At 54.7% G+C, this 25,738-nt stretch overlaps 2 protein-coding genes across 2 annotated transcripts in view; one reads left to right on the top strand and one right to left on the bottom strand.

Annotated features, from left to right (window-relative positions):
* The window catches only part of SLC22A23 (solute carrier family 22 member 23), a gene marked incomplete at its 5' end in the record, with an annotated part of 146,123 nt that extends 133,209 nt beyond the window's left edge, over positions 1-12,914 (top strand). The window contains one exon of the mRNA XM_082662979.1: positions 9,557-12,914. Coding sequence (XP_082519105.1) covers positions 9,557-9,914 — 358 coding nt within the window. The 3' untranslated portion in view covers positions 9,915-12,914. The remainder of the gene's footprint in view (positions 1-9,556) is intronic.
* A 1,482-nt stretch (positions 12,915-14,396) lies between these two features.
* Positions 14,397-19,302, bottom strand: PSMG4 (proteasome assembly chaperone 4). Its single transcript, XM_082662981.1, has 3 exons — positions 19,070-19,302; positions 17,453-17,528; positions 14,397-14,584 (listed from the first exon to the last, which is right to left on the bottom strand). Exons 1-3 carry the CDS (start codon positions 19,241-19,243, stop codon positions 14,463-14,465), a joined length of 372 nt encoding a protein of 123 aa, XP_082519107.1. The 5' UTR covers positions 19,244-19,302; the 3' UTR covers positions 14,397-14,462.
* Positions 19,303-25,738: the final 6,436 nt, after the last annotated feature.

Here is a 25,738-nt window from a genome sequence, read left to right as displayed (position 1 = left end):
GGTGGGGCAGGCGCTGGTGGCAGGGGCGCGTCCCTCCCCTCCCGACACCTCGTCAGGCTCCCAGAGCACCGGGCCCCGGCTGCGGGGTGTTTCTTCCTTTTTTATTGAGATATAGTTGATATACAGTATCATGTTTCAGGTGTACAACACAGTGACCACAATTTTTGAAGGTTAATATATAGCGATTTAAAGGTAAATGATAAAATACTGGCTGTAGTCCCCGTGTTGTACAGTTCATCCTTGTAGCTTGTTTCATACCTAATAGTTCGTACCTCTCACTCCCTACCCCCATGTCGCCCCTCCCTGCTTCCCGCTCCCCACTGGTAACCAGAGTCTGTTTCGTTTTTGTTATCTTCCCTAGTTTGTTGTATTTTTTAGATTCCAAACGTAAGTGATATCACACAGTATTTGTCTTCCCCTGACTGGTTTCACTTAGCATAATGCCCTCCAAGCCCATCCATGTTGCAAATGGCAAAATTCCGTTCTTTTTGACGGCTGAGTAATATTCCACTGCATACGTATACCGCGTCTTCTTTATCAGTAGACCTTTACCGCATCTTCTTTGTCAGTAGACCTTTAGGTTGCTTCCATGTCTTGGCTATTGTAATACTGCTACGAACACAGAGGTGCATGTATCTTTTTGAATTAGTATTTTCAGTTTTTTTTGATATATACCCAAAAGTGGGATTACAGGATCATATGGTAGTTCTATTTTTAGTTTTTTTAGAATTTTGAGAAACCTCCAGACTGGTCTCCATAGCGGCTGCACCATTTCACATTCCCACCAGCAGTGCGCGAGGGTTCTCTTTTCTCCATATCCTTGTCAGCGTGTTACCTGTGTTCTTTTTGATGGTGGCCGTTCTGACCGGTGTGAGGCGATGCCTCATTGTGGTTTTGATTTGCATTTCCTGATGACTAGCGATGTTGAACATCTTTTCATGTGCCTGTTGCCCACCTGCATTCTTCTTTGGAAAAATGCCTATTCAATTCTTGTGCCATTGTTTCAATCGGGGTTTTGTTTGTTTTTGATGTTGAGTTGTATGAGCTGTTACATATTTTGGATGTCAACCCTTTATCGGTCGTATCATTTGCAAACAGGGTCTGCCATGCAGTAGGTTGTCTTTTCATTTTGTCCATGGTTTCCTTTACTGTGCAAAATCTTCAAAAAGTTAAATTAGGTCCCATTTGTTTCTTTTTGCTTTTGTTTCCTTTGCCTGAGCAGAGGGGCCACTTCACCGTCTGACACCTCCTCACCCGCTCCCTGGCTGCCCACCACCTTCTCCGGCTGAGCTCTTCCCTCCCCATTTGCATCATATATATATAAATGTTTATAACACACGCTCAATGAGTGACTGCAGGCCAAGGGGGTGATGGGTAATCCTCACCGTTAAACATCGGGAGGGGGACAGACAGGATGGGACAGCCAAAGCACACAGGTCGCATCCCCCCCGAGCCCCCGACTCGGGCCTTTAGCAGGCAGGGAACCTGTGTTCCTCCGTGGCCTTGGGCACGTCCTTCAGCTGGGCTCATCTCTGCCCCAAAACAAGACTAGTCATGACGGCCTTCTCGTGGGGGGACTGGTGGGGGACAGACTGTACACAGAGGGTCTGGCCGCAGTAAGTGACAACCGGTGGTGTTCATTATTCCTACCTGAATATTTTTGGCAGTGATATTTCTGTAAAGATGGGCAGAAATGTTTCTTCGTCCTTGACTTCACAGGAAGGTAGTCAAGACAAGTAATACAGAGAAGGAAGTGGAAAACAGGTTTGTTTTCTGTGTTCAAGACGCTGGTATTAACATGGTTAAAAGAATGATTTGAAGATTCTTTTTTGTTGTTTTTGGTTTTTTGTTGTTTATTTTTCTTTTTTTCCTTTACTTTTATTTTTTTCTGAAGTTTCCAGAAGTTTTGTCAAGCTTGCTACTTTTAAGAAGTCTGCCTGTGTACCTATCTTTCTATTATTACTAGTAAAATAAAGACAGCCAGTAAAAGCCTTCGAGCTCCGAAAGCACTAGAAGGCAACCTTGCTCCAGGTTCTCCTTTATCTGTAAATCGAGGCGGCTGCCACTCTCCTGTTTAAACATGAGCGTGTGCTGCCCTCTCGTGACAACCTGGAGAAAAGCAGAAAATGTACAGAGTCAGCATTTGCGGGGAGAAAGATGAAGTTACACCTTAGAACCAAGCACGTAATGATCCCATTCTCTAAACTGAGATTTCTAAAAGGAACACAGATCCAAAAATGGAATACCAGATTCTGCCAGTTGTTCCTAACCTAATTTCAAGGTCTCCTTGATAGAAAACCAACAGAAAATTGCTTTTGTGGAAGAAAATACTTAAAGCTATATTGCATATTACATATGCACGTGTACATGGATTGCATTTTATATATATGCACCTGTAGAGATGTCGGCACTTTTTAAAAACGAGTCATCGAACCCTACCGTAAATCAAATACGTTCCATCTCATTTGATGTGACTTGCTACCATGACATAGTTCACCTAGACTCTGAGGGGAAGCCAGCTCCTTGCTCAGGAATTCCTCGTGGGCTGTGCACTCACGTCCCTGTGCACTAACCATGTGAGCACTTCACTGCACTGAGCAGGGAAGCCTCTCGTGCTCATCAGCACCACCCCCACTCAACTTATGGGAAGGTCAGGCAGACGTGGGCAGTTTTCTTTTAATAAGTTTACTTATTTATTTTTGGCTGCGTTGGGTCTTCGTTGCTGCAAGCGGGCTTTCTCTAGTTGTGGCGAGCGGGGGCTGCTCTTCATTGCAGTGAGCGGGCTTCTCATCGCGGTGGCTTCTCTTGTTGCTGAGCTCGGGCTCTAGGCACGCGGGCTTCAGTAGCTGTGGCATGAGGGCTCAGTAGTTGTGGTGCACGGGCTTAATCCATGGCATGTGGGATCTTCCTGGACAGGGCTCGAACCTGTGTCCCCTGCATTGGCAGGCGGATTCTTACCCACTGCACTACCAGGGAAGTCCCACATGGGCAGTTTTAGAGAAAATGATCTCTCACTGGTATCAAAGGCCCGTGAAACACGTCCTTTATTTCCGGTGCCCCATATAATCCCTTGCAGCCTCCCCTGGCTTCCTGGAGTGGCCAGACTCACAAGGACTGAAGAGCTATTTCAGGTGCTCGTTTATTCACCTTCCAGTGGAGTCAGTCGCACCGCTCTTTGTAAGGTCTTCATATTCTCTCTGCCCCATTCACTGGGACAGTGGCCCTCTTGCCAAGGAACCAGGGTGATCTGATCTGCAGCATCCCCACATTTATGAAACACAGTGTGTGCCATGGGTGTTCCAGAAAAGAATCCTTGACCCTCCTTTCTCCACTGTACATTCTTGGCTCCTTTGTCATAGATTAATTGACCATAAGAGCATGGGTTTATTTCTGAGCTCTCTGTTTCACTGATCTATGTGTCTGTTTTTGTGCCAGTACCATACTGTTTTGACTACTGTAACCTTGTAGTATAGTCTGAAGTCAGGGAGTGTGGTCCTTCCAGCTCTGTTCTTCTTTCTCAAGAGTGTTTTGGCTATTTAGGGTCTTCTGCATTTCCATTAAAATTTTTAAATTATTCTAGTTCTGTGAAAAATGTCATGGGTATTTTGATAGGCATTGCATTGAATCTGTAGATTGTCTTGGGTAGTATGGTCATTTTGACAATATTAATTCTCCCAATCCAAGAACACAATATATCTTTCCATCTCTTTTTGTCGTTTTCAATTTCTTTCATCAGTGACTTATAGTTTTCTGAGTAGGTTTATTCCTAGGTATTTTATTCTCTTTGTTGCAATGGTATATGAGATTGTTTCCTTAATTTCTCTGACAGTTCATTGTTAGTGTATAAATTTTATATCTTGCAACTTTACCAAATTCATTGATGAGCTCCATAGTTTTCTGGTGACATCTTTAGGATTTTCTGTATATATTTATAGTATCATGTCATCCACAGTGACAGTTTTACTTCTTCCTTTCCTTTTACTTCTTCCTTTCCAATTTGGATTCATTTCTTTTTCTTCTCTGAGTGCTGTGGCTAGGATTTCCAAAACTATATTGAATAAAAGTTGCAAGATTGGGTATCTTTGTCTCGTTCCTGATCTTACAGGAAATGCTTTCAGCTTTCCATTGTTGAGTATGATGCTAGCTGTGGGTTTGTCATATGGCCTTTACTATGTTGAGGTATGTTCCCTCTATGCCCACTTTCCTGGAGAGTTCTTGTCATAAATCGGTGTTGAGTTTTGTCAAAGGCTTTTTCTGCATCTATGGAGATAATATGGTTTTTATTCTTCAGTTTGTCAATGTGGTGTATCACACTGACTTGCAGATATTGAAAAACCCTTGCATCCCGGGGATAAGTCCCACTTGATCGTGGTGTATGATCCTTTTAATATATTGTTGGATTTGGTTTGCTAATGTTTTGTTGAGGATTTTTGCATCTATGTTATTAGCAGCCTATAACTTTGTGATATTTTTGTCTGGTTTTGGTATCAGGGTGATGGTGGCCTCATAGAATGAATTCAGAAGTGTTCCTTCCTCTGCAGTTTTTTTGGAATAGTTTGAGGAGGATAGGGGTTAGCTCTTCTCTAAATGTTTGGTAGAATTCACCTGTGAAGCCATCTAGTCCTGCACTTTTTTGTGTTTTGGGAGTTTTTAAATTACTGATTCAGTTTCATTACTGGTAATTGATCTGTTCATATTTTCTATTTCTTCCTGGTTCAGTCCTGGGAGATTGTACCTAAGAATTTGCCCATTTCTTCTAGGTTGACTATTATTATTGGCATATAGTTGTTCACAGCAGTCTCTTATGGTCCTTTGTATGTCTGTGGTGTCAGTTGAAACTTCTTTTATCATTTATGATTTTATTGATTTGGGCCCTCTCCCTTTTTTTCTTGATGAGTCTGGCTAAAGGTTTATCAATTTTGTTTAGCCTTTCAAAGAACCAGCTTTTAGTTTCGTTGATCTTTTCTATTGTTTTTTTAGTCTCTATTTCATTTATTTCTGCTCTGATTTTTATGATTTCATTCCTTCTACTAACTCTGGGTTTTGTTTGTTCTTTCTCTAGTTCCTTTAGGAGTATGGTTAGGTTGTTCATTTGAAATTTTGCTTATTTCCTGAGGTAAGCTTGTATCACTGTAAACTTACCTCTTAGAACTGCTTTTGCTGTGTCCCATAGGTTTTGAATTGTTCTGTTTTCTTTTTCATTTGTGTCTAGGTATTTTTCTGTTTCCTCTTTAATTTCTTCAGTGATTCACTGGTTGTTTAGTTGCATATTGTTTAGCCTCCCTGTGCTTGTGTTTTCTGCAGTTCTGTTCTTGTAGTTGACTTCTGGTATCATAGTTTTGTGGTCAGAAAAGCTGCCGGATATGATTTCAGTTTTATTAATGTCCTGAGGCTTGTTTTATGGCCTAGCATCTGATCTGTCCTGGACAATGTTCCATGTGCACTTGGAAAGGATGTGTATTCTGCTGCTTTCAAATGGAATGCTCTCTTTATATATATATATATATATATATCAATTAAGTGCATCTGGTCTCGTGTGTCATTCAGGGTCATTGTTTTCTTACTGGATGATCTGTCCATCGATGTGAGTGGGCTGTTAAAGTCCCCTATTATTGTGTTACTGTCAATTTCTCCCTCTGTGTCTGTTAACATTTGCCTTATATATTGAGGTGCTCCTGTGTTGCGTGCATATATATTTACAATGGTTATATCTTTTTTGGATTGATCATTTTATCCATAATGTGGTGTTCTTCTTTGTCTCTTGTAACCATCTTTATTTTAAAGTCTATTTTGTCTGATATGAGTATTGCTACTCCAGCTTCTTTTGATTTCCATTTGCATGGAATATCTTTTTCCATCCCCTCACTTTCAGTCTGTGTCTGTCCCTAGGTCTCTTGTAGACAGTATATATACGGGTCTTGTTTTTGTATTCATGTAGCGAGCCTGTGTCTTTTGGTTGGAGCACTTAGTCCATTTACACTCAAGGTAATTATCGATATGTATGTTCCGACTGCCATTTTGTTCATCGTTTTGAATTTGATTTTGGAGGTCTTTATCCCCCTTTCTTCTTTTGCTTTCTTCTCTTGTGATTTGATGACTATCTTTAGTTTTACGTTTGGATTCCTTTTTCTTTTTTATGGGTGTATCTACTACAGATTTTTGACTCGTGGTTGCCATGAGGTTTCCATATAGCAGTCTATGTATATATACATGTGACTGTTTCAAGGTGCTGATCTCTTAATTTTAAAACTCTGCATTTGGGACTTCCCTGGTGGCGCAGTGGTTGGGAATCCGTCTGCCAATGCAGGGGACACGGGTTTGAGCCCTGGTCCGGGAAGATCCCACATGCCGCGGAGCAGGTAAGCCCATGCGCCGCAACTACTGAGCCTGTGGTCTAGAACCCACGAGCCACAACTACTGAGCCTGCACGCCCTAGAGCCCATGCGCTGCAACAAGAGAAGACACTGCAATGAGAAGCCCGCGCACCACAACTGCTGAGCCCGCAAGCCTAGAGCCCGCGCTCCGCAACAAGAGAAGCCACCACAATGAGCCTGTGCACTGCAACGAAGAATAGCCCCCACTCACTGCAACTAGAGAAAGCCCTGCAGCAACGAAGACCCAATGTGGCCAAAAGTAAATTTTTAAGAAACAAACAAAACAAAGGAAACCCTGCCTTTGTCCTCTTCTCCCCTCACATCCTATTTTCCATCTAACTGTTCTGTCCATCCCTTAACTGCCTATTGTGGATATACATGATTTTACCATTTCTGTCTTTTAACCCCCCCCACTAGCTTTGTTTGTGGATGACTTCCTACCTTTACTATATGTTTGCCCTTACCACTTAGTTCTTTCATTTCATAGTTTTCTTGTTTCTAGTCGTAGCTATTTATTTTTCTTTTAGAGAAGTCCCTTTAACATTTGCTGTAAAGCTGGTTTGGTGGTGAACTCTTAGTTTTTGCTTGTCTGTAAAGCTTTGATCTCTCCATCAAATCTGAACGAGAGCCTTGCTGAGCAGAGTATTCTTGGTTGTAGGTTTTGTCCCTTCATCATTTAAAATAGATCATGCCATTCCCTTCTGGCCTGCAGTTTCCACTAAAAAACAGCTGATAGCCTTACGGGAGCTCCCTTGTATGTTGTTTGTTGCTTTTCTCTTGCTGCTGTTAATATTCTGTTTTTATTTTTTGGTACTTCAGTTGCAGTGAGTCTTGGAGTGGTCCTCTTTGGGTTGATCCTGTTTGGGACTCTCTCTGCTTCCTGGACCTTGATGTCTGTTTCCTTTCCCAGGTTAAATAAGTCTTCAGTGGTTATGTCTTCAAATGCGTCCTGTGCCCCTTGCTCTCTCTCCTCCTCTGGGACCCCTGTAATGCAAGCATTACGTGTGCCTGGTGTTGTCCCAGAGTCTCTCGCTCTGGCCTCACTTCTTTTCATTCTTCCTTCTGTTCAGCAGCAGCAGTGGCTCCCACTGCTCTGTCTTCCCGCTCACTGATCCGTTCCTCTGTGTCACTCAGTCTGCTGCTGACGCCTTCATTTCAATTACTATAGTCTTCACCTCTGTAGGGTTGTTCTTTATATTTTCCGACGCTTTGTTAAAAGCTTTTAACTCCTTGCTCTGTGCATCCATTCTTCTCCCGAGTTCTTTGATCATCTTTACTGTCATTATTCTGGACTCTTTCTTGGGTAGATTGCCTGTCTCCACTTCGCTTAGTTGTTCTCCTGGGGGTTTATTTTGTTCCTTCGTCTGCAGCAGGTTTCTGTGCCACCTCGTCTTGTCTGAGTTGCTGTTTGTATATTACGTATGTGGTAGGTTGTTTCTCGACCTCAGCAGTGGCCCCCTCTATAGGAGACATTACGCATCCCAGCAGCACACTTGTCACCAGAGCTGTATGTAGGGGCGCCCCCTGTGAGGGCTGTGTGGTTCCTTCTGTTTGGAGGGCTGGCTACGTGGGTGGTCTGGTGGGCTTAGTTGGCACCCGGTCTGGTTGACTGCCAAGCTCTGCCTTGTGTGGAGGCCACTGGTTGGTGGGGCCTGGTCAGGAGGCAGCTGACTGCAGAATCCCCAGGGACCCTGGGGCTAGTGCCAGGTCACTGATGGGTGACGTCAGGGTCCAGGCAACTCCGGAGCTGTTGACCCCCTACTGCTGGGTGAAGCCAGGTCCTGGGGTGAGTGCCAGAGAGCTGGTGTAAGATTGCTGGTGGCTGGGGCCAGTTCCTAGCACAGTTGGGTATGGGGTCTGGGGTGTCCAGAAGCTTGCACTGGCCAGCTGGGAGCGCCGAGGTCTGCAAGCTGCAGGATCGTGGTTTTCCTGCTTCTGGTTTCTGCCCCGTGGTGGGCGGGACTGGTCTAGAGGCTGTGCAGGCTTCCTAGCAGCAGAGGCCAGCACCTGTCAGCTGGTGGGTGGAGCAGAATCTTGGCCCTCTGGTGGGCAGGGCCATGTCCAGAGGTGGCCAGCTGCATGCTCAGGAAGCCTCTAAGCAGCCTGTCTGCTGAGGGGTGGGGCTGTGTTCCCACCCGGCTGGTGGTCCCAGCACTGGCACCTACAGGCGGTTGGGTGGGACCGGGTCTCAGAGCTCATGAGCCAGGACGGTGGTCGCCGGCACCAGCGTCCCCATGGTAGAAAGCTCCCAAATATGTCTGCCACCAGCATCTGTGTCCCCAGGGTGAGCTGCAGTTGCCCCCTTGCCTGTCTGAGAGACTCTCCAAATCCAGCAGGTACGTCTGGCCCAGGCTCCTATCAAGTTACTGCTCTGCCCTTGGTCCCAGTGCACGTGGGATTTTGTGTACTCCCTGTAACAGTGGAGTCTCTGTTTCCCCCAGTCCTCTGGGACCCCTGAAAGCCCCCCATCCCTGGGGGCCCGTTTTCCTGGTATAGGACCCGCGGGCTACGGAGCCCGACGTGCGGCTCAGAACCGTCTCCTGTGGGAGAACCTCCGCGATGTGCTTGCTCTCCGGTGTGTGGGTCGCCCCCCCGGTGGGGGTCACGAGCCTCGATCATCTCGCACGTCTGCTCCCCCTACCTGCTCCCCCTACCTGGCTCATTGTGGCTCCTCCCGTGTCTTCAGCTGTGGATCTTTCTGGCAGGCTCTGGTCCTTTGTGTCCAGCTGTAGATCTTTCTGGCTCTGGTCCTTTTCGTCGATGGCTGCTCTGCGCAGCTGTGCGTCCGGCGTGCCCACGGGAAGAGGCGAGCTGGGGGGGGTCTTTCCGCTCCACCACCTCGGCAGCTCTCCCGTCGACGTGTCCTTGATGCCTTCTTTAACCCCCAGCCACCCTCCCTGCTTCTAAATGAAGAGCGAGCCTCGGAAAAACAGCGTAAATGGATACAGCGTCGAGAAACAAATTGTTACGTTATTCACGGCAAGCGAGGCCGCTTGTCCCCCACAGTGGTATTTATCACAGTCACCTAGTAAGAAGTTTTGGGCTGGCGAGGAAAATGTTCACTGAATAGCGGGGGCAGCAGATGCAGGAGGTGAAGGGGGTTGGGGGAGCTGGCCGTGCGCCGGTGCTGGGGCCCCGTGCCCGTGGGCCCGACCCGCCGCCTACCTGCGCGTTCCCCGCAGGTGCGGCGGCCTGGGGCTGGTGCTGGCCAGCGCGGGCTTCGGCATGCTGACGGCGCCCATCATCGAGCTGCACAACCAGAAGGGCTACTTCCTGCACCACATCATCTTCGCCTGCTGCACGCTCATCTGCATCATCTGCCTCTTGCTGCTGCCCGAGAGCCGGGACCAGAACCTGCCCGAGAGCATCCCCGACGGCGAGCACTACACGCGGCAGCCCCTGCTGCCGCCCAGGCGCGGGGAGCAGCCCCTGCTGCTGACCAACGCCGAGCTCAAGGACTACTCGGGGCTGCACGACGTGGCCGCCGCGGGCGACGGGCTGCCGGACCGTGCCACGGCCAACGGCGGGCGGCCCATGTAGCAGGGCTGGGGGTGGACCGGGCTGACCGTGGCCATGGGTGGGCCCACTCTGCTGAGGCCGGCGTGGGGACCCCCGAGGAGCCCACGTGTGAGGAAGAGGACTTTGCAAACGACCCTTCAAAGACTTTCCTTTCTGCCATGAAACGTTTGTATTTATTTTGGTCATTTTTAAAGAGCACTTTACTCCCTTCCCTTCACGGGTCCCACCTCCTCAGGAAGAGGGACGCGGTGGCCGAGGACACACCGTGAGGACCGCGCTGCGCCCTCAGAGCCAGCTGTCCCCAAGGCCGTGCACAGAGACCAACCAGCCACCGTCTGGAGCACTCCCACAGCTGTGCTTTATTCAGACTGAAATGTAAATGGTTAGGGTTTTGCTAGAGTCTGTGTATGGTTTTTAAAGGTTTTCTCTGTAAGGTAAGAGCTTCTGCTCCATGTGCTGGGGGAAAGCAGCTCACGGTATCATTAAAACCAGCTTAGTCTTTCCCGGGAGATCATCCTTTTATACTTGATGCTGGAAGCTCTTTGGGGGAAGAGCCTGATTAGTGGCGGTATCGCCACGGTCTCCAAGGCAGGTCTGCCCAGCTCAGCTCCCGAGCAGCGACGCATCGATCAGAGACAAGTTACTGTTATCACCCCTCCTCCCGGTTCAGCTCCAGCAGGAAAGTCCCCTCTTGCAGTCAGTCTTTCTGCCAGCACATGAACACACAGCTACTTCCTGAACTAACACCAATAGGAAAATAACAATAGGCTAGGCAGCCCCCAGGAGGGAGCGGTGCTCTTGCAAACAAACACGGCCCGCCAGCCACATCCCGAGCACACACGGCGCAGAAATCACCAGCTTGGAAGCCTCGGCTCCGCTAGCCGCCGGCGGAAACCCCAGAGCCCTCTGCTTCCGTCAGCACTGAGCTGGGCCTGGAGCAGGCCCTCACTGGGGAGCTCCGCTGACGGCAGCCTCCGAGAACATCAAGACCAACTGAGAGAAGCAATAACTCACCAAAGCTCGAGGCCCCACCCGACTCCAAGGGTTTTCGTTGTGTTCCTCACTTCGTCCCCCTGCCTTTCCAGGTCAGGCTCTCTGCACCTGTCTGGAGCCGTTTCAGAGGAAACACAGGAGATGCTGAGAAACACCCCTCGCTGGCCAGGCAGGCACCGCCTTGTGGCAGTCCCGGGACAGCCTGGGCTCTTCCTGGAAGGGTCCACCTCCCCACGGTGCCTCTGCCGTGGGCTCTTCTTCCAGGGAAGGCGTGGCCCTGGGTCCGTGGGAAGCAGCGAGGGGACTCCCAGCCCACGGCTGCCCAGACTCCGAGGCCCAGGAGAGAGGTGGAGCGCGTCCCCGCTCGCCTCCTGTCCCCTCCAGTCTGTCTTGCCATCCCCCCACGGTGCCCCTACAAGCTGGCGGCCACGGGGAGGAGCCGCTGGTGCGGTGAGAACGCCGTGAGGTGAGCAGACGCGCAGGCCTGTGTGGTGGCGGCAGCTACACCGCCTGCTCCCAGGGCCACCAGCCCAGCCCCTCATGGCCCGGCCTCGTGTCTTCAGTCACATCTGTTCTGTGTTTCAGCGTCCTTAATCTACAAGGCCTTCCTTCACACCTGTGCAGCTCGAGTGCCAAACCTGGGAAGCGCCTTAGCCTCTCTCAGCATGCCGGCCGCAGGGTCCCTGGTCTAGGGCAGGACGTGCAGCGCAGGGCTGGCGGGGTCCCTGGGCCACACCTGCCAGGTGTGTCTGCACCCACCACCCCAGCTCCAGGACAGCTTGCAGCCAGGCCGCTCGCCAGACCCCAGGCCGTGCGTGCCCTCCCGCTGGCCATGTAGACCTTTAGGGATCATGCTCAAGCCACAGGGGGCAGTCGGCACCTCCAGGAAGGCGGGCACAGCACTCCCAGACCCCTGTTCCAAAGTCTGAGGTCCGTCTTAAGTGACAACAGTAGACGCTGGTCCTACAGAGCCCAGCACTGTGACCGCAGCGGTCAGGACCAGCTCATAGACTAGAAGAGAAGCTGGCTGCGAGGGCGGGGCTCCCGGGACCAAAGCCCAGCAGGTGTGAGGGAGGGGATGGCGCAGCAGGTGTGAGGGAGGGGAGGTTCCTGGCTCCTCCATGCCCCCTCCTGCGGCCCTGGGTCAGGCTGGTCCCGAGGGACAGCTGTGAGCGTGGCCAAAGCAGAAAAGCTTCCTGTGGGCCGAGCCCCGTGAGACCCCACACCACGCGGGCGAGGCAGCCCCAAGCCCAGCCGGGGCCGGTCCTGCCTGCTCCGCGAGACCCCCGTGCTCACGCGTGGACCCCTCGGCCCAGGCCCCTCCGTGCTTAGGGGAGAGACACTTCTCAGGCGCCTGCCGCTGCACGTCCGCCACCCGGCTCACCCAGCCCGCTGCCCAGGAAGGTCCAGCTCCTCCTCTGGCATCACGCCGCGCCCTCAGTCCCAGCCCCCCAGGAGCCGGGACCCCCTTCAGGCACAAACGTGATCCTCCTGCCTTCTCTTCCTGTCTGGAAACCAGTAACAACTCACCCGATACTCACCCAATACCCTGCCTGTTAGCACCCAAAACACACAGTAAAAGTTTTAAATGTTATCTGAAAGACAACAATACCACTTGCGACTAGGGGCACGGGGGCGGGCAAGCTGGTCCGGCCACAGAACAGCAGGAGAAAGAAACAGCCCAGAGGAAGTACTGCCCGCAATACCACTTCCTGGTGCCACACGAGGGCGGCTGAGGCGCCGCGAAAGGACGAGCCCCTGGGCCACAGGGTCGTGGCGACATGGTGCGGCCTGCGTGCCGCTGGGGGTGCCCCAGTGGCCCAGCAGCCCCGGGCCGGAGGTTTCTGTGTGAGAACCGTGTGGCCTGCGTACGGACGGGACGCCTGGAGGTGCCTGCTCCCAGCACAAACCTGCACCCGGTCCTGGCCTGTCCTTACGTTCCTGTCTGCATGACGCCACAGCTGTCGTACCCTGGGGGGAGACTTGTATGTAAACGTACAGAAATAAAAATGTTGCCCCGTTAACAAACTTCCTCTGGAATGTCTTCCCTACCTCATCTGATGGTGTCCAGTGAAGGGCATTTCGTGACCACTGGCTACGAGTAATAAACTGTTGATGCAGGTCTCGCTGTGTCCCTACTTTAGCGCCTGTGTAAGCCCAGCCTCGCTCTGCCCCCGGGGGACCGCGGGGGGCTTCTCTGCCTGCAGATTCCCCATCGTAAAGGCAGGCAGAGGAAACATCAAACTGCCGTTCGCAGGCCCCGAGAAACGGGGGGCAACAGCAGGTTTCAGAGTTCTTTTCTCCTGTGTGTGGATGTCCTGCTAATCTAATCCGTGGCCTGAAGGTTCCTAGAGAGGAAACGATTCTCACACTGTGATTCGGCCAGGAGAGACTGAGAACCCAGAGCTCTCTTTAATGTAGTATTTTTTAACAAGAAAGCAGTATTTCTTTAATAAAGTATTTATACCAAACTCTCCTCTCCATAGCCCTGATTTGCGTTACCTGCTCTTCCTAGAAAGGTACCCTCTGTGCTTCCAAACCACAACCGGCCGGGGCCTTGCAGGTTAGCGTCCTGAGCCCCAGACCTGGTCCCCGGAAGGTCCTTTCCGTCCCGGCCAAAGTGTCACCGCTCTGGCTGCCCGCACTGGCTCGACACAGGGCTTGCCACCCATCGCGTGAACCGTGTCACAGGGCCCGAAACCATCCGCCTCTCCTGACAAAAGGGGTCCGCGTGGACCCCAAAGATCAGAGAGTCCTTTGCCTGTAGTTCTCGGCTTGGCTGTGCTGAGAAGCACGTGGGGGGCTTTCCAACCCCACAAAACCTGGGCCTCCGGCCGCCTGAGTCTGGGGAAGGGAACCTGTAAGAGCTCTGCCAGCAATTCGACCGGAAGACAAGTTGAGAGCCACTGACCTGAGCACCACCGGCTTCTGGAAAGGAGTGCACGTACCAGAAAGGCTGGACTCCACCTGAAGCAGCAGAAAAGGCCAAGGATTAAGACGACGCAGCAGGGGCCTGCGACTTGGAGGAAAGAGGGGACGGAAGGACAGGCAGGGCAGCAGGAAGCCCAGGGAGGGGCTGACACACTCGGATGCATTCAACAAAAAGGGTAAAACCGTGACCCAGGTCCTAGGGGCCACGGCACCGGGGTTTGCGAAGCATTTCCAGCAATAACCCAGCCAGGTGAGACCGTCCCACTTCACAGGTGAGGAAACGGCGCCCAGAGAAGTGAGACTCAGTAGTGGCGGGACGTGGGGACACACGACAGAAGGACCTCACAGGCCTCGGGCCTCAGGCCCCGGTCGTGACAAGATGGGCCTGACGGAGTCGTGACTGATTTCCCCTCCGTCCCACAACGGCCCCGAACCCCTCCCCCCAGGACCGCGAGGAACCTTCCCTGCCCTTCTCCTGCCTCCTCCTGCAGGTGCAGCCCTGGGGCCCAACTCCAGTGACGGCGGGAAGACCGACCCTTTAAAAACAAACGTCACGCGTGACCCTGCTGACAGCTGGCGACACCCCACGCGTTTATTCAGACATCCGTCCGGGCGCGCGCGTCTGCGTCCTTGCTGCCGCCTGGGCTAGAACTTCTCGGGAAAGGCCTCCATTTCCTCCTTGATCCTGTTTTCTACCAGCAGTGTGAAGCTGCTGTCGGTGTTTGGAAGGTTATAGCTGACAAACACCTGTTTGCTGGTCTTCCTGGCTGAAACGAGAGAAAGCACACAGACGTGTGCAACCCACTGCGGGGGAAGGCCTGGAAGGGGAAGGTGGGCTTCCAGGGAGAGAAGCGAGCTCTGACACCTGTGGTGTCACGGGCAGTTGCTGCAGACCAGACTACAGGCAAGGAACAGCGGTTCTGAAAGGCCGGTCCCCATGGCCACAGTGCCGGGCCCTCGTGGGAGATGCAGACCCTCGGCCCACCCAGACCCATCGAGTCTGCTCTCAGACTCTACCGTCTGAGTCCCACCGCTCTGCACACGGGGCTGGCTGGTCGTGCTGCTTTTTAAAAAGCACAGATAATGTGCAAGTATTTAAAACGCTAAGGTCCTGGGACTTCCCTGGCGGTCCAGTGGTTAGGACTCCACGCCTCCACCGCCGAGGGCCTGGGTTCAATCCCCAGTCGGGGAACTAAGATCCCGCGAGCAGCGGGGCACGGCCCAAAAAATCTATCTATACTTCAGAACCGCCCCCTCCAGCAACTCCCCCTGCCCACAGACGGGAGCCGACGTTCCTACACATACACACGTGCAGGCGCACGCGCACACGTACGATTTCTCAACGCGATGCGAGAGACGTGTTTTAGCTCCTTTCTGCGGCACCGTTCATGGCTGACGTGAGCTGCTCCAACCGCCAAAAGCACGCGCGGTTGCACACCCATAACCTGAAGGCAGGACAGGTCCCGAGGACAAGCCAGGCGGTACCGGTCCCCTCTTCCCCTTCCGGTGAAATAGCTCCTCCCTGGGCCCCACCCCACAGGGGGCGGGTGCAAGCCCCTCCTCCCCCCACCGCAGTCAGGGGCTACGTCAGTCCCGTCGGCAAAGGCAGAGAGATGGGGACGGGGAGAAACGGGGCAGTCGAGCCACAGCCGCTCAGCCTGCCTGCATTCGGCGGCAGGAAAGTCCCCGGCCCCGGGGGCCACTGATTCCAGTCCCTCCGCGAGCCAAGAACCATCCCGCCTGCACGGTCCACCCGGCAGCCCCACCCTGCGCCCCAGAGCCACACAGGGCAGGGGGTCCCCATCCACACCGAAGCCCCCAGTGCCCCCAGGCCGTTCACCTCTTCCACCCAAGACACTGTCTCGGGGCACCTGTCTCTTCTCGGTTCCCTCCAGACAACTAACGACGGTTAATAACGCATTTTCAACTGCAGGTGACCTCCCTGCGGAACGGGCCTCTGTGGCCTCAGCACACGCGTCGCCTGTCCCCCTGGGGTGCTGGCATCTCACCACGTGTGCCCGTCCCTGCTGGGCGGTGGCCGAGGGCTGCCAGGTCTGCGGATACGGGAGGGTGGGAGCCTCCACTAGCGTCTGGCTTTGGTTAAGTGAGAGTGTATTTTTTGGTCTGTATTTTTTGGTCTGTGTTGTTTCAAATTATGCAGATTATAAATCGACGTAAGCCACGTGAGAGAATGTTAAAAAGAGCACCAACGTTTGCATAAAATGCCCAAAAAAAGAAAAAGAACCCTAGTTTTTGCACACAAACTGCTTCCAGATCTCATCTCAAGGACACCGGGAGCCCATCTCCCTTCACTGGAATAACCAGGTGGTTCGTGGCTCATCAAACGAGCTCCCGCCGCCCTCCTCTCCTGGACTCGGTCCACACTGGGGGGACCCACCAGTCCCAGCTCCACAAACCAGCAGCCTCCCTCCCTCCTCCACCAGGCCCGGCACACGGGGCCTGCCTGCTGGGGGTGCGTCACCCCGAAACGCTGGCAAATACGCAGTGAAGCAAAGGGGCATCAGGTCTTCCACCTGCTCTCCGTGGGTCACAAAAACCAGCAGCTCAAACGCAGAGCAGCAATGATAGCACCTGGGAGTCTGGGCGAAGGCTAGGCAGGAATCCTTTACATCTCTCCTGTGGCTTTTCTGTACATTTTAAATTGCTTCCTCATAAAAAGTTACCAAAATAACTTACTAGCCAGGCTGCTCTAGCTTCAGGCTAAAGGACAAGTGTGGTGGACGTCCCCGAGACGCAGCCGCCAGGTCTCTGCCCCGTCTCGTGCGACCTGTGGGCCACCTGTGCAAGCCCTGGCCCTCGACGCACTGGCAGTGCCTCCACCAGTGCGTGGCTGCGCTGTCCGCATGCGTGCGTCCCGGATCGACTGACACTCACGTCCCCACTCCCCGGAGATGAGGCTGACAGGACCATCGACACAACTGCAAAAGAAGCTCCTCAAATCAGGGCCCGGCCTCATCGCCACCCCCCAGCCGGGACCCAGGGCTCCGCACGTGGCCAGGACACTGTGAACACGAAGGCCAGACGGGAGGCAAGGCTGCCCTGCTGGTCGAGGTCCCCGGCGCCTGGGACCACCCGGCGGTCATGGGTACCAGCTGGGGGCACCTTTACCTGAACCACCTGGGCATCTTGCAGGACACGTTTTGGGTGCAGGGGGGCTGGAGCCCTCAACCTCGGGGCCCTGCCTGACGCCCTTTCAGGCCACCCTAGGCCAGGCCGTCACCCTTCCGAGCTCTGAGCGACATCACCTGCGGCGAAGGGCGGTCCCTCCTGCTCCGCGGGGCCCCATCGAACCCCTGGAGGCTACCTGGAGCCGCCACCCACTAGGCACCGTGGGCATCACTCGCCCGCTCCTCCCACGAGGAGGAGGAGATCACCTGTCACTGGTCGGCCTGGACGGCAGCCAGGGCGACACGGGAGCCCGTGGGCAGCACAAGCCCCGAGCGGTGCTGGTACCAGCTCAGCTCCTGAGAAGCCCGGTGTACAAGGCCTTCCTTCCCGCAGAGACCAGGGGTCCGCCTCCCAGACAGAGTCTTCCTCCTCCAGCGACTCGCCTCCCGGCTCCGCTGAACAAGGCCCCCACCCGGGCACTCGGGCAGCTAAGCTGCAGGACCTACCTAAGCGCTGGGCAAGGCCGGTGGACGTCGTGTCGGACATGTCCCCAAGGAGGGCAGTGGACACAGGGATGGGGTCCTGCAAGGAAAACAAAGAGCAGTGCTGCCCCACCTGCAAGGCCCAATGCTCCTGGATCACCTGAGCACCCAGGGTCCCATGGCCCCCCTTCCTGTCCCAGGCCGGCCTCCCCCTGCAGTGGGCCTGTGTCACCCTAGCTGTGCAGCCTCTCCTGGCAGCAGGCAGGCCTGCCCGGTGAAAGGCTGGAGCAGCCCAGAGGGGTGAGTGGGGCACAGACAGGGGGGCAGGGGCGCCCCAGCAGCTGACGGGGCCTGCAGGTCAGTGCGGGCTCTGGACTCTCGGAAGGTCTGAGCAGAGGGATGACGATACTGACTGCAGCCCAGGGGGGACTGGCCGTAAGGCAGCGCCGAGGGCTAAGCCACGACCTCCAAAAGGTACGTCCAGGTCCTAACCCCTGGCACCTGTGCAGGTGACTTTATTTGGAAATAGGACCTTTGTAGATGTAATTGAGATGTAAGTTAAGGTGAGAAGGACCCTTCATCTAGTAGGACTGGTGTCTTCAGAAGAATGGAAGAGACAGAGGCACACAGAGGAGAAGGCCTGTGCACTGGCAGCAGGACTGGGGGTGACGAGGCTGCCAGAAGCACCGGAAGCCCAGAGACGGGACGACTTCTCCCCCAGAGAAGACGGGGGGCGACTTCTCCCCCGGAGCCTCCAGGAGGAACCAGCCCTGCTGACACCTTGATTCAGACTCTGGCCTCCAGATCTGGGAGGGAATCAGCCTGTTGTTTTCAGCCACCCAGCCTGTGGCACTTTGCAACAGCAGCTCTGAGAAACCTATAACGTGGCAAAGGGGGCCTCAGCCGCCACGAGAGATGCAGCTTGGCCCAGGCAGCAGGTGAGAAGAGGCTGGATTCTGCAGGTTCTGCTGACAGCAGTGCCTGCTGCTTCACTGACACTGGGCGCGTGGAGCGTGGGAGAGGGGATCCAAAGATGACCCCAAGGTTGGGACGGAGCTGCTACAGAAAGGGGCTGGCTGCTGGAGGAGCGGGGCGGAGCCTGGAATGCCGAGGGACAGCTGCCTATCACACCCGCCAGCGAGACGCGGGAGGGGAAGGGGAAGGGCGGGAAAGAGGTCTGGGCCGGAAATGTAAATAAGTGTGGTCAACAGGGAGCGGGCAAGAAAAACAAGGACAGATGCCACCCCCCAGGGCGAGTGTGAGCCGACAGCAGAGGTTCCACGAGGGAGCCCTGACACTCCAACCAGAAATGGAGGACGACCAGCCGAGCGGCGGGACGCAGCTCTCCCCGGGTGGCCAGCGCAACCCTCTTCGACCCCGGTCCCGGGGAGCCCCAAGCGCCCCTCCCCGACCCGGGACAGCCCTGGGGGGCCGCCGAATCCGCGGTCTCCCCGGCGGGCACCCGGTGGGCACGGGGCGCGCGCCTGAGGCCCTCGGTCACCGTTCGGCCCCCATCGGCCCGGCCTCCGAGACCCCATCCGTCCCCCGCATGCCTAGCCCCCTCCGCCCCGTCCCGGACCCCGCGCCGCTGCCCCCACCGCCGGCCCCTCTACCCACCCACGGCCCTCCGGCCGCACTCACGTAGCGGGTGCACATGGCCACGGAGAGGTTGCGCAGGTGCGGCGTGGCCCCCACCCACAGGAAAAGCGAGTCCGTCAGCCGCATGACGTGGAAGTGGACGAGCTGCTCCCACAGCCTCGCGCTGAAGTTGTGCAGGGAGACGTTCCCCCGCGCAGCAGCCCCCGGCCCCTCCATGCCGCCCGGAGGCCCCGCCGCACGCGCCCCACCCGCTCCAGCCGCGCCGCCGCCGCCAGACCCGAGCAGGCGAGCGCCGAGAGGTCGAGCGCGCCTTCGTTTTCTATCCCGAGGTGGGGCGGGGCCTGGGGCGGGGGCTCGAGAGTGGGCGGGGGGCGGATCCCGGTGTGGGCGGGGCTTTCCGGGGAAGGGCGAGGCCCAGGTGGGACGCCGGAGGGGCGGGTCCCGAGAGTGGGCGGGGCGGGGGCGGGGGCGGGCCGGCGTCCTTGCGGACAGCAGTGTAGACTTGTGGGAGCGTCTTACCTGGTGGAGACGCGCCGCCCAGCAGAGGGCAGCGCTGTTCAGTCGGTGCCGCAAGCACTCAAAGCAGCCTCCTCCGCGTGCTCGAGATAGCCGTGAGGATGGCAGCGATACTGGGGAAAGCCCTAGAAAGGAAAATCGCATGGACTGAGTTAGGGGGGTGGGTTGGCACGCCTTTGGACCCAGACCCCTGAGCTGATGCCCTGTACAAGTGTGGGCCTTGGCTAAACCGTGCAACCCGAGCCTCAGTCTCCCCATCTGCAAAGTGGAAGTAAGAACGGGCGCCTCTCAGAGGCGTGGGAAGCAGGTGAAAGGGGGCCACTGTCATCCCTGCTGGGGACCTTGACTTGTAGTCACTCTGGGACACTCGGAGTTGACATAGGAAGGCTTCAGTGTGTTGAGAGGCAGTGTTTGTGGTACACGCACACAGCGCCCATTTTTGTCAGATTCTGTTACAACTGACTGTTGGGTTTTATGTCAGAACTATCAGAGTTGTGCTTTTTAAATCTCTAATAGATCTAAGTTGACTAAATTGACATTTAAGAGAGTAAGTATTGTTAAAAGTTTGTTCCCTTCGCTAATTATCAATGATTCAATTATGTACTTAATTTTCAGGTCAATAGTTTCTAACAGCTTTATTAAGGTATAATTAACCTACAATAACTGCACTATTTAAAGTATACGAATTGAAGTTGTGACACGTGTGTAACTCATGAAACCATCCCCACAACGAAGAGAATGTACATGTCCATCACCCCCAGAGGCTTCCTCAAGCCCCTTGTAACCCCTCTTGCCTGCCCCAAACACTGTGCTGTACTTGGTCACTAGTTTGCATTTTCTAGAGCTTTATGTAAATAGACTGTACAGTAGGTATAATTTTTGCTCTGCCTTTTCACTCATCACAATTATTTTGAGATTCATCCAGGTTGGTGCATGTGTCATTTGTTCCTTTGCATTGATGACCAGCGTTCTGCTGGGTGGACGCACCACTGCTTGTTTATCCCTCACGTGCTGATGCCCATTTGGGCTGTTTTCAGTTTGGGGATATTGCAGTCAAGCTGCTATGAACATGTCTGTACAAGTCTCTATGAACATATGCTTTCATTTCTTGTAGTTAAAGACCTAGGAGTAGAATGGTTGTACCATGTGTAACTTTTTAAGAACCTGACAAGCTGTTTCCACAGTGACTGTGCCCTTGTATGTTCCCATCAGCAGAGTATGAGTTCATTTTAGCCATTCTAAGGACTATTTCAACATGATTTTAATTTGCATTTCCTTAATTATTAATGAACCTCAGTTTACACTTCACACCATATGCAAGAGTGAACTCAAAATGGTTCAGAGACCTAAACATGAAACCTAAAACTGTAAAACTTCCAGAAGAAAATGTAGAAAACCTTTGTGACCTTTAAACAGACAAAGATTTCACAATAAAACACCAAAAGCACGATCCATAAAAGAATAACTCGATGAACTGGACTGACGGAGCAGGTGATGTCACCCACACATCAACTCTAATACCCTCTAATGCTTTGTCCCCTTAGAAGACAAACACCATTTTTAAAACAGAGAGTTTCTCTCTAAAGAGCCTTGAAGAGCTGTCTGGGGAAACTAAGGCAAGAAGCTAACACCCTGTTGCCCCCTGTTCTCCCCGACACCTGCCCAGCACAAGTGGGAGCACGCTCCTCTCTGCTCCGCCGGCGGGCTCAGATGACCGCTGCGGAAGCCACGTGACCCAGCAGGCAGGGCTTACAACCTCCAGGCCCCCCATCACCAGCTGCCCCTCAACACACTGTCCTGTGGTCCCCAGACTGCATCCTCTCATTTACCTTGAGGACTTTTCTCCTCAAGTCCTAACCCTACCCAAGCCCACATTCAGCCGATGCCCCAGCTCCTGAGTTTACAAAGAAAACAGAGGTCATCGGGCTCGATTTCCCCCAATCCTTGTCCCTCCTCTCAAACCCTTACCTCCATGTGACCCCACTCGTACCTCCTTCTCCCCCTCATTACGCAGGAGATGCCCCTCCCCTTGTCGCAGGCTGATCTCTTCCCCTGGGCTCTGAGCCTCTCCTCCTTCACGTCCTCAGGAACCCACTCCATCAACCACCTGGCTTCTCCAAAGACTCTGGGATGTGCCTCCCAGACCCCTTCAGGAAAGGACTAGTTGTCCCAGCTGCTGGCCGTTAGTGGAGAGCCTTCCACTGGGGCCTCCTGCCGCGTCTGCACGCCCTCCCCAGGGCGGCCCACCCCCAGTGACTGGCAGAGGCAGCTGTGTAAAGGCCAGGCCTTTGCAGCCCAACGCAGGACAGCCGTGATGGGCCCTTTTCGCTCCACAGTGCCCACGGAGTCAGCTCAGGGTGTAAGGTGGGGGCGATACAAGGCTAGTAGTCACCCTACACCGTCACAAGACATGGGGCATGGACGATCCTCAGTCACCCTGATCTCAGGTGGTCCCTTTGCTCAGTCTCCGGGAACCAGATAACTGAAGACGTGACCAGGTCCCCGGCAACACACTGTGAGCCCCAGCCCTCCCCCAAAGGGACCAGTGCCCATTTACTCAGGTAACGGTACACTCGGGAAAGAGGAAGACCCAGGCATTTCAGGGGTCAGAGCCGGCACTGAGATATGGGGACCAGAAGTGTCATCACTGCCCTCCTGCGTGTGCGGGGCCTACAGGGACCAGACAATAAACAGAGTGCTGGCCTAGGGTCCACATTCGCCTGGTCCCTGAACATGCAATTGGGGTGGACGCGCTCAGAAGTTGGCACACCCCCGTACTGGGTCCTTGGCCTGGGGTAGGAGCTACCGTAGTGGAGGATGCCGGGGGGAGCCTGGGATACTACCCCACCTCAGCCAGGCAGTACTGCATCCAGAGGAGGGTGGAGCATCGTGGATGCAAAGGGTGCAGTGGCGGTGGTCCTCATCCCTCTCTATTCACCAGCTGAGGCTGGGAGACGGCGATAGACCACCATGAACTCAACCAGGAAGCAGTCCCAACTGCAGCTGCCTCAGCAGCTGTGGTATCTTTCCCAGAGCAGAACAACACGTCTTCAGGTACGTGGAAGGTGGACCAGGACTGGGGAAACGCGTTCTTTTCTCTTCTGATCAGAAAAGAGGAGCAGAAGCAGTTTGCATTGACGTGGATGGATGACAATATTCGTTTATATGAATGGTACTCGTAGCCCAAGGCTGTGTTAGCTCTCCACCCGCTGACAAAATGTAGTGTGAAGAGCTCAACACCGTCTATAGACGTTCCACGTAATATCACACTGATGCATTACATCATGTCGTCCTCAGCTCACGCTTATGGCTGTAGGCAGGATCCCACACAAATAGCTGAAGACGGGGGTGAAAGCCTGAGCTGGGCCGTTGGGTGGGTCAGTGCAAGCCACTAATGGATGCAGTTGCATTACAGATTCACTCCGGCAGTGCACCTGGTCATCTGTGTGTCCACAGAGCAGTAGCCCAGGGTTAGAGTATATACAGACTCATGGGCGATGGCCAGGGGCCTGGCTGGGCTGGCCAAGGACCTGTAGGAAGAAAGACTGGAAGATGGAGGGCGAGGAAGTCTGGGGAGGAGGCATGTAGGCGGACTGTCCACTAAGTGTGGAGATCACCATAGCACGTGCTGTCACCTGGCAGACAACGTCCACCACAGTCAACAAATTTGTCAACTAAGTGACAAAAGGACTCCATCACTTGATGTTGGTTGGCCCCGTCTGCCACCACCCAGGGCTGGCACAAAGGGCCAAGAACAAAATAGCCATGGTAGCAGGGATGGAGGTTCTGCAAGAGCCAGCAGCACGGACTCCCACCTCCCAAGGTCGATCCTGCAGCTGTTGCCACCACGTGTCCTACTGGCCAGGAGGCCCAGGCCCCAGCTCCTCTCTGGCGCGGCTCCCAGGGGTGGGAGCAGGGTGGCGGTGACGGGCTCCTTCCACCCAGAGGTGCCAGTGATTTGTTCTCATGGGGGCCACATTCCAGGTGCAGGTTTGCCCTCCTGCCCGCAGGGCCGCAGAGACTGCCACCATCCAAGTGCTTACAGAGCGTGTCCTCTGCGTGGCATTCCACGTAACCTCACTGAGACAGTGGAAGAGGTGGGAGGGTGGGCCCAGACCCACGGGAGCCGCTGGTCACATCACCCACAAGCTGCCGCCCACCGAAGAAAGAGACGCTCAGAGACGGTGTGGATGGGGAGTCATCCCCCAGGCCCCCCACACACAACGGAACCGAAGTGCTTCCCATAGTGCCATGTCCCCAAGAGGAAGACCTCATGGGCCAAGGACGCCAAAAATCCATCTAGGGGCCGGTGCTCCCCAAACCTTCACTCACCGCGGGATCAGAAGCCCCAGGGGACATGGCCGAAGTCCACTAAGCCATTGCTACGTGTGGCTAGCACTAGCACTTTGGGCTCCTTGTGTCCAGAGCCCCGCAAGTCTCGAAGCGGAGGCAGCATCCCAGCAGGGAGGTGCACCCTGAGGTCAGGGGGAGGTTAGGGCTACTGTCACCCCTGGGGGAGGGAGGAAAGTGTCCTGCTCCTGGGTGACCAACTTGCAAGTCATTTGGTATCCCCTGCCCAGCTGTGACAGTAAGTGGACCAGAAAGCACCGCTGGCCTAAGGGCAGATCCCCCTTCCAGGAAAGAACTGTCACTGGGCCCTGGGGTCTGGGCCCTTCAAGTGTCACCCCCCTCTTGATTACCTCAGCTGCTGAGAGCCTCCTTACCCAAAGGTCTTTCCCGGGGGCTCTGCAGCCATTTTAGCTCCGGAGCCCCCCATGGAGCTGTTGCCAAGCTGGGTCCTTGGACCCTTCAATCGCTTAATCAATAGAAACTGATAAGAGGCCAGACGGGAAATTCAGGCAAGGCTTTATTGGACTCTTGCTACGGCGCAAGTTAACGAAAACAAGAAACAGGTGCCCTTGCTCGCCCCCTAAGTGGGCGAGGAGGCGAGCTGTCCCTTAGAGGGGCTAAAGGGTGGAGCTGGATCAGCGGGTCTGGCCGGAGGCGTGTCTTAGCGGCACCCCCTTGCTGATGCCGTGTGCAGGGGGCACGCGCAGGACCCTGCCCTTGCTCCCGGCGCCTCAGAAGTGGCGGCCAGTTTGTGGTCTCTTTGTAGCTTGTTGTCCATAATTTGCCCCAGCTGCGTATGCGTACCCTGAGTCCCTTATACTTTCTATTCTGTTGCTCAAGGAGACGTTTGTCCAGGTGCCACCTCTGCAGCAAAGGGTCCCAGTTCCCAGGGCCAGCTGAGCCTTTGGGGTCTGCACCTTCCTGCTCCCTTTGCCAGTCCCATCCTCTCCCTCCTTCCACGGGTGTGGATTCCCAGCGTCCTCTCTCACCCACATTCAGACTAAGCTCTCTGAATTTGCTCTCTGCAGAACCCAGCCCGGGACAGCTCCTTCCGGGGCTGCTCTCATCTCACTCGGCACTCTCCCTGGGCAGTCACATCCATGGACCTAGTCTAGCTCATCACCCACTCTCCAACGTGCTCACAGCCTCGCGCTTCTTCGAGCCGCACACATGCCTCCCGGCCAGCACCTCCTAACTGTACCCAAGCACCTGGACCCATCATCTCCGCCATCCGCTGCCCCCGCCCCCAGCCCTCTCCCTCCTGTCATCCCGACATTGGTGAATGCACACCTGTCCCTCCCTTTCCCCACGCAAACTCAGGGATCCTATTTCTGCAAACTGTGCAGACGTCACCCACGCCCCCTCCGGCCCTCACCCTGCACGCCCTGCCCTCCGTCCTGGCACAGACCCTCCCCGTCTGTCGCCTGGGCTGCTGCTGTAGCATTCCGACTGGCTTCCCTGCCGCCTGCTTCGCCGGCTCCCAATTTGCCTTTCTCACCGAACGAACGAGTGAATGAATGGAGAGATGGACTGAGTGAATAAACCTGCCCACGTTACTGCCCCTAATTGTTCTTCAACGGTGTTCAGCCCTAACACCTTTGCAGATATCAAGGCCCCTCACCTCCTGACTTGACGCCCCGCTGACACCAAGCTCCACGAGGCGGCCAGAACCCACCACCTCCGTTTGCCCTGTGCCCCACTGCACGCCGTACCCCTGCCCACCCCAGCTTTCCTGCAGGGGTAACCCCGGAGGTTTGCCCCGACGCCCCTTAAGGAAGCCTTCCCCGCCTCGGGCAGACGGACTGCAGCTTCTCCTGGCCTGCCTTTTTACCACCCACAGAGCAA

This window comes from Grampus griseus, assembly GCF_964374135.1.
Source record: "Grampus griseus genome assembly, chromosome: 10".
NCBI lineage: Eukaryota > Metazoa > Chordata > Mammalia > Artiodactyla > Delphinidae > Grampus > Grampus griseus.
Note: the sequence above shows the minus strand (reverse complement) of the source record. Positions and strands in the feature narration are given on the sequence as shown.

What these genes read in the sequence shown, in the direction of transcription:
- PSMG4 (XM_082662981.1), bottom strand. Translation starts at nt 19,243, where the DNA reads ATGGAGGGGCCGGGGGCTGCTGCGCGGGGGAACGTCTCCCTGCACAAC. An exon ending in TGGCCATGTGCACCCGCTAC is followed by an intron (nt 17,529 to 19,069) that starts GTGAGTGCGGCC and finishes TTTTCCTTGCAG; the next exon opens with GACCCCATCCCTGTGTCCAC. An exon ending in CGGCCTTGCCCAGCGCTTAG is followed by an intron (nt 14,585 to 17,452) that starts GTAGGTCCTGCA and finishes CTCTCGTTTCAG; the next exon opens with CCAGGAAGACCAGCAAACAG.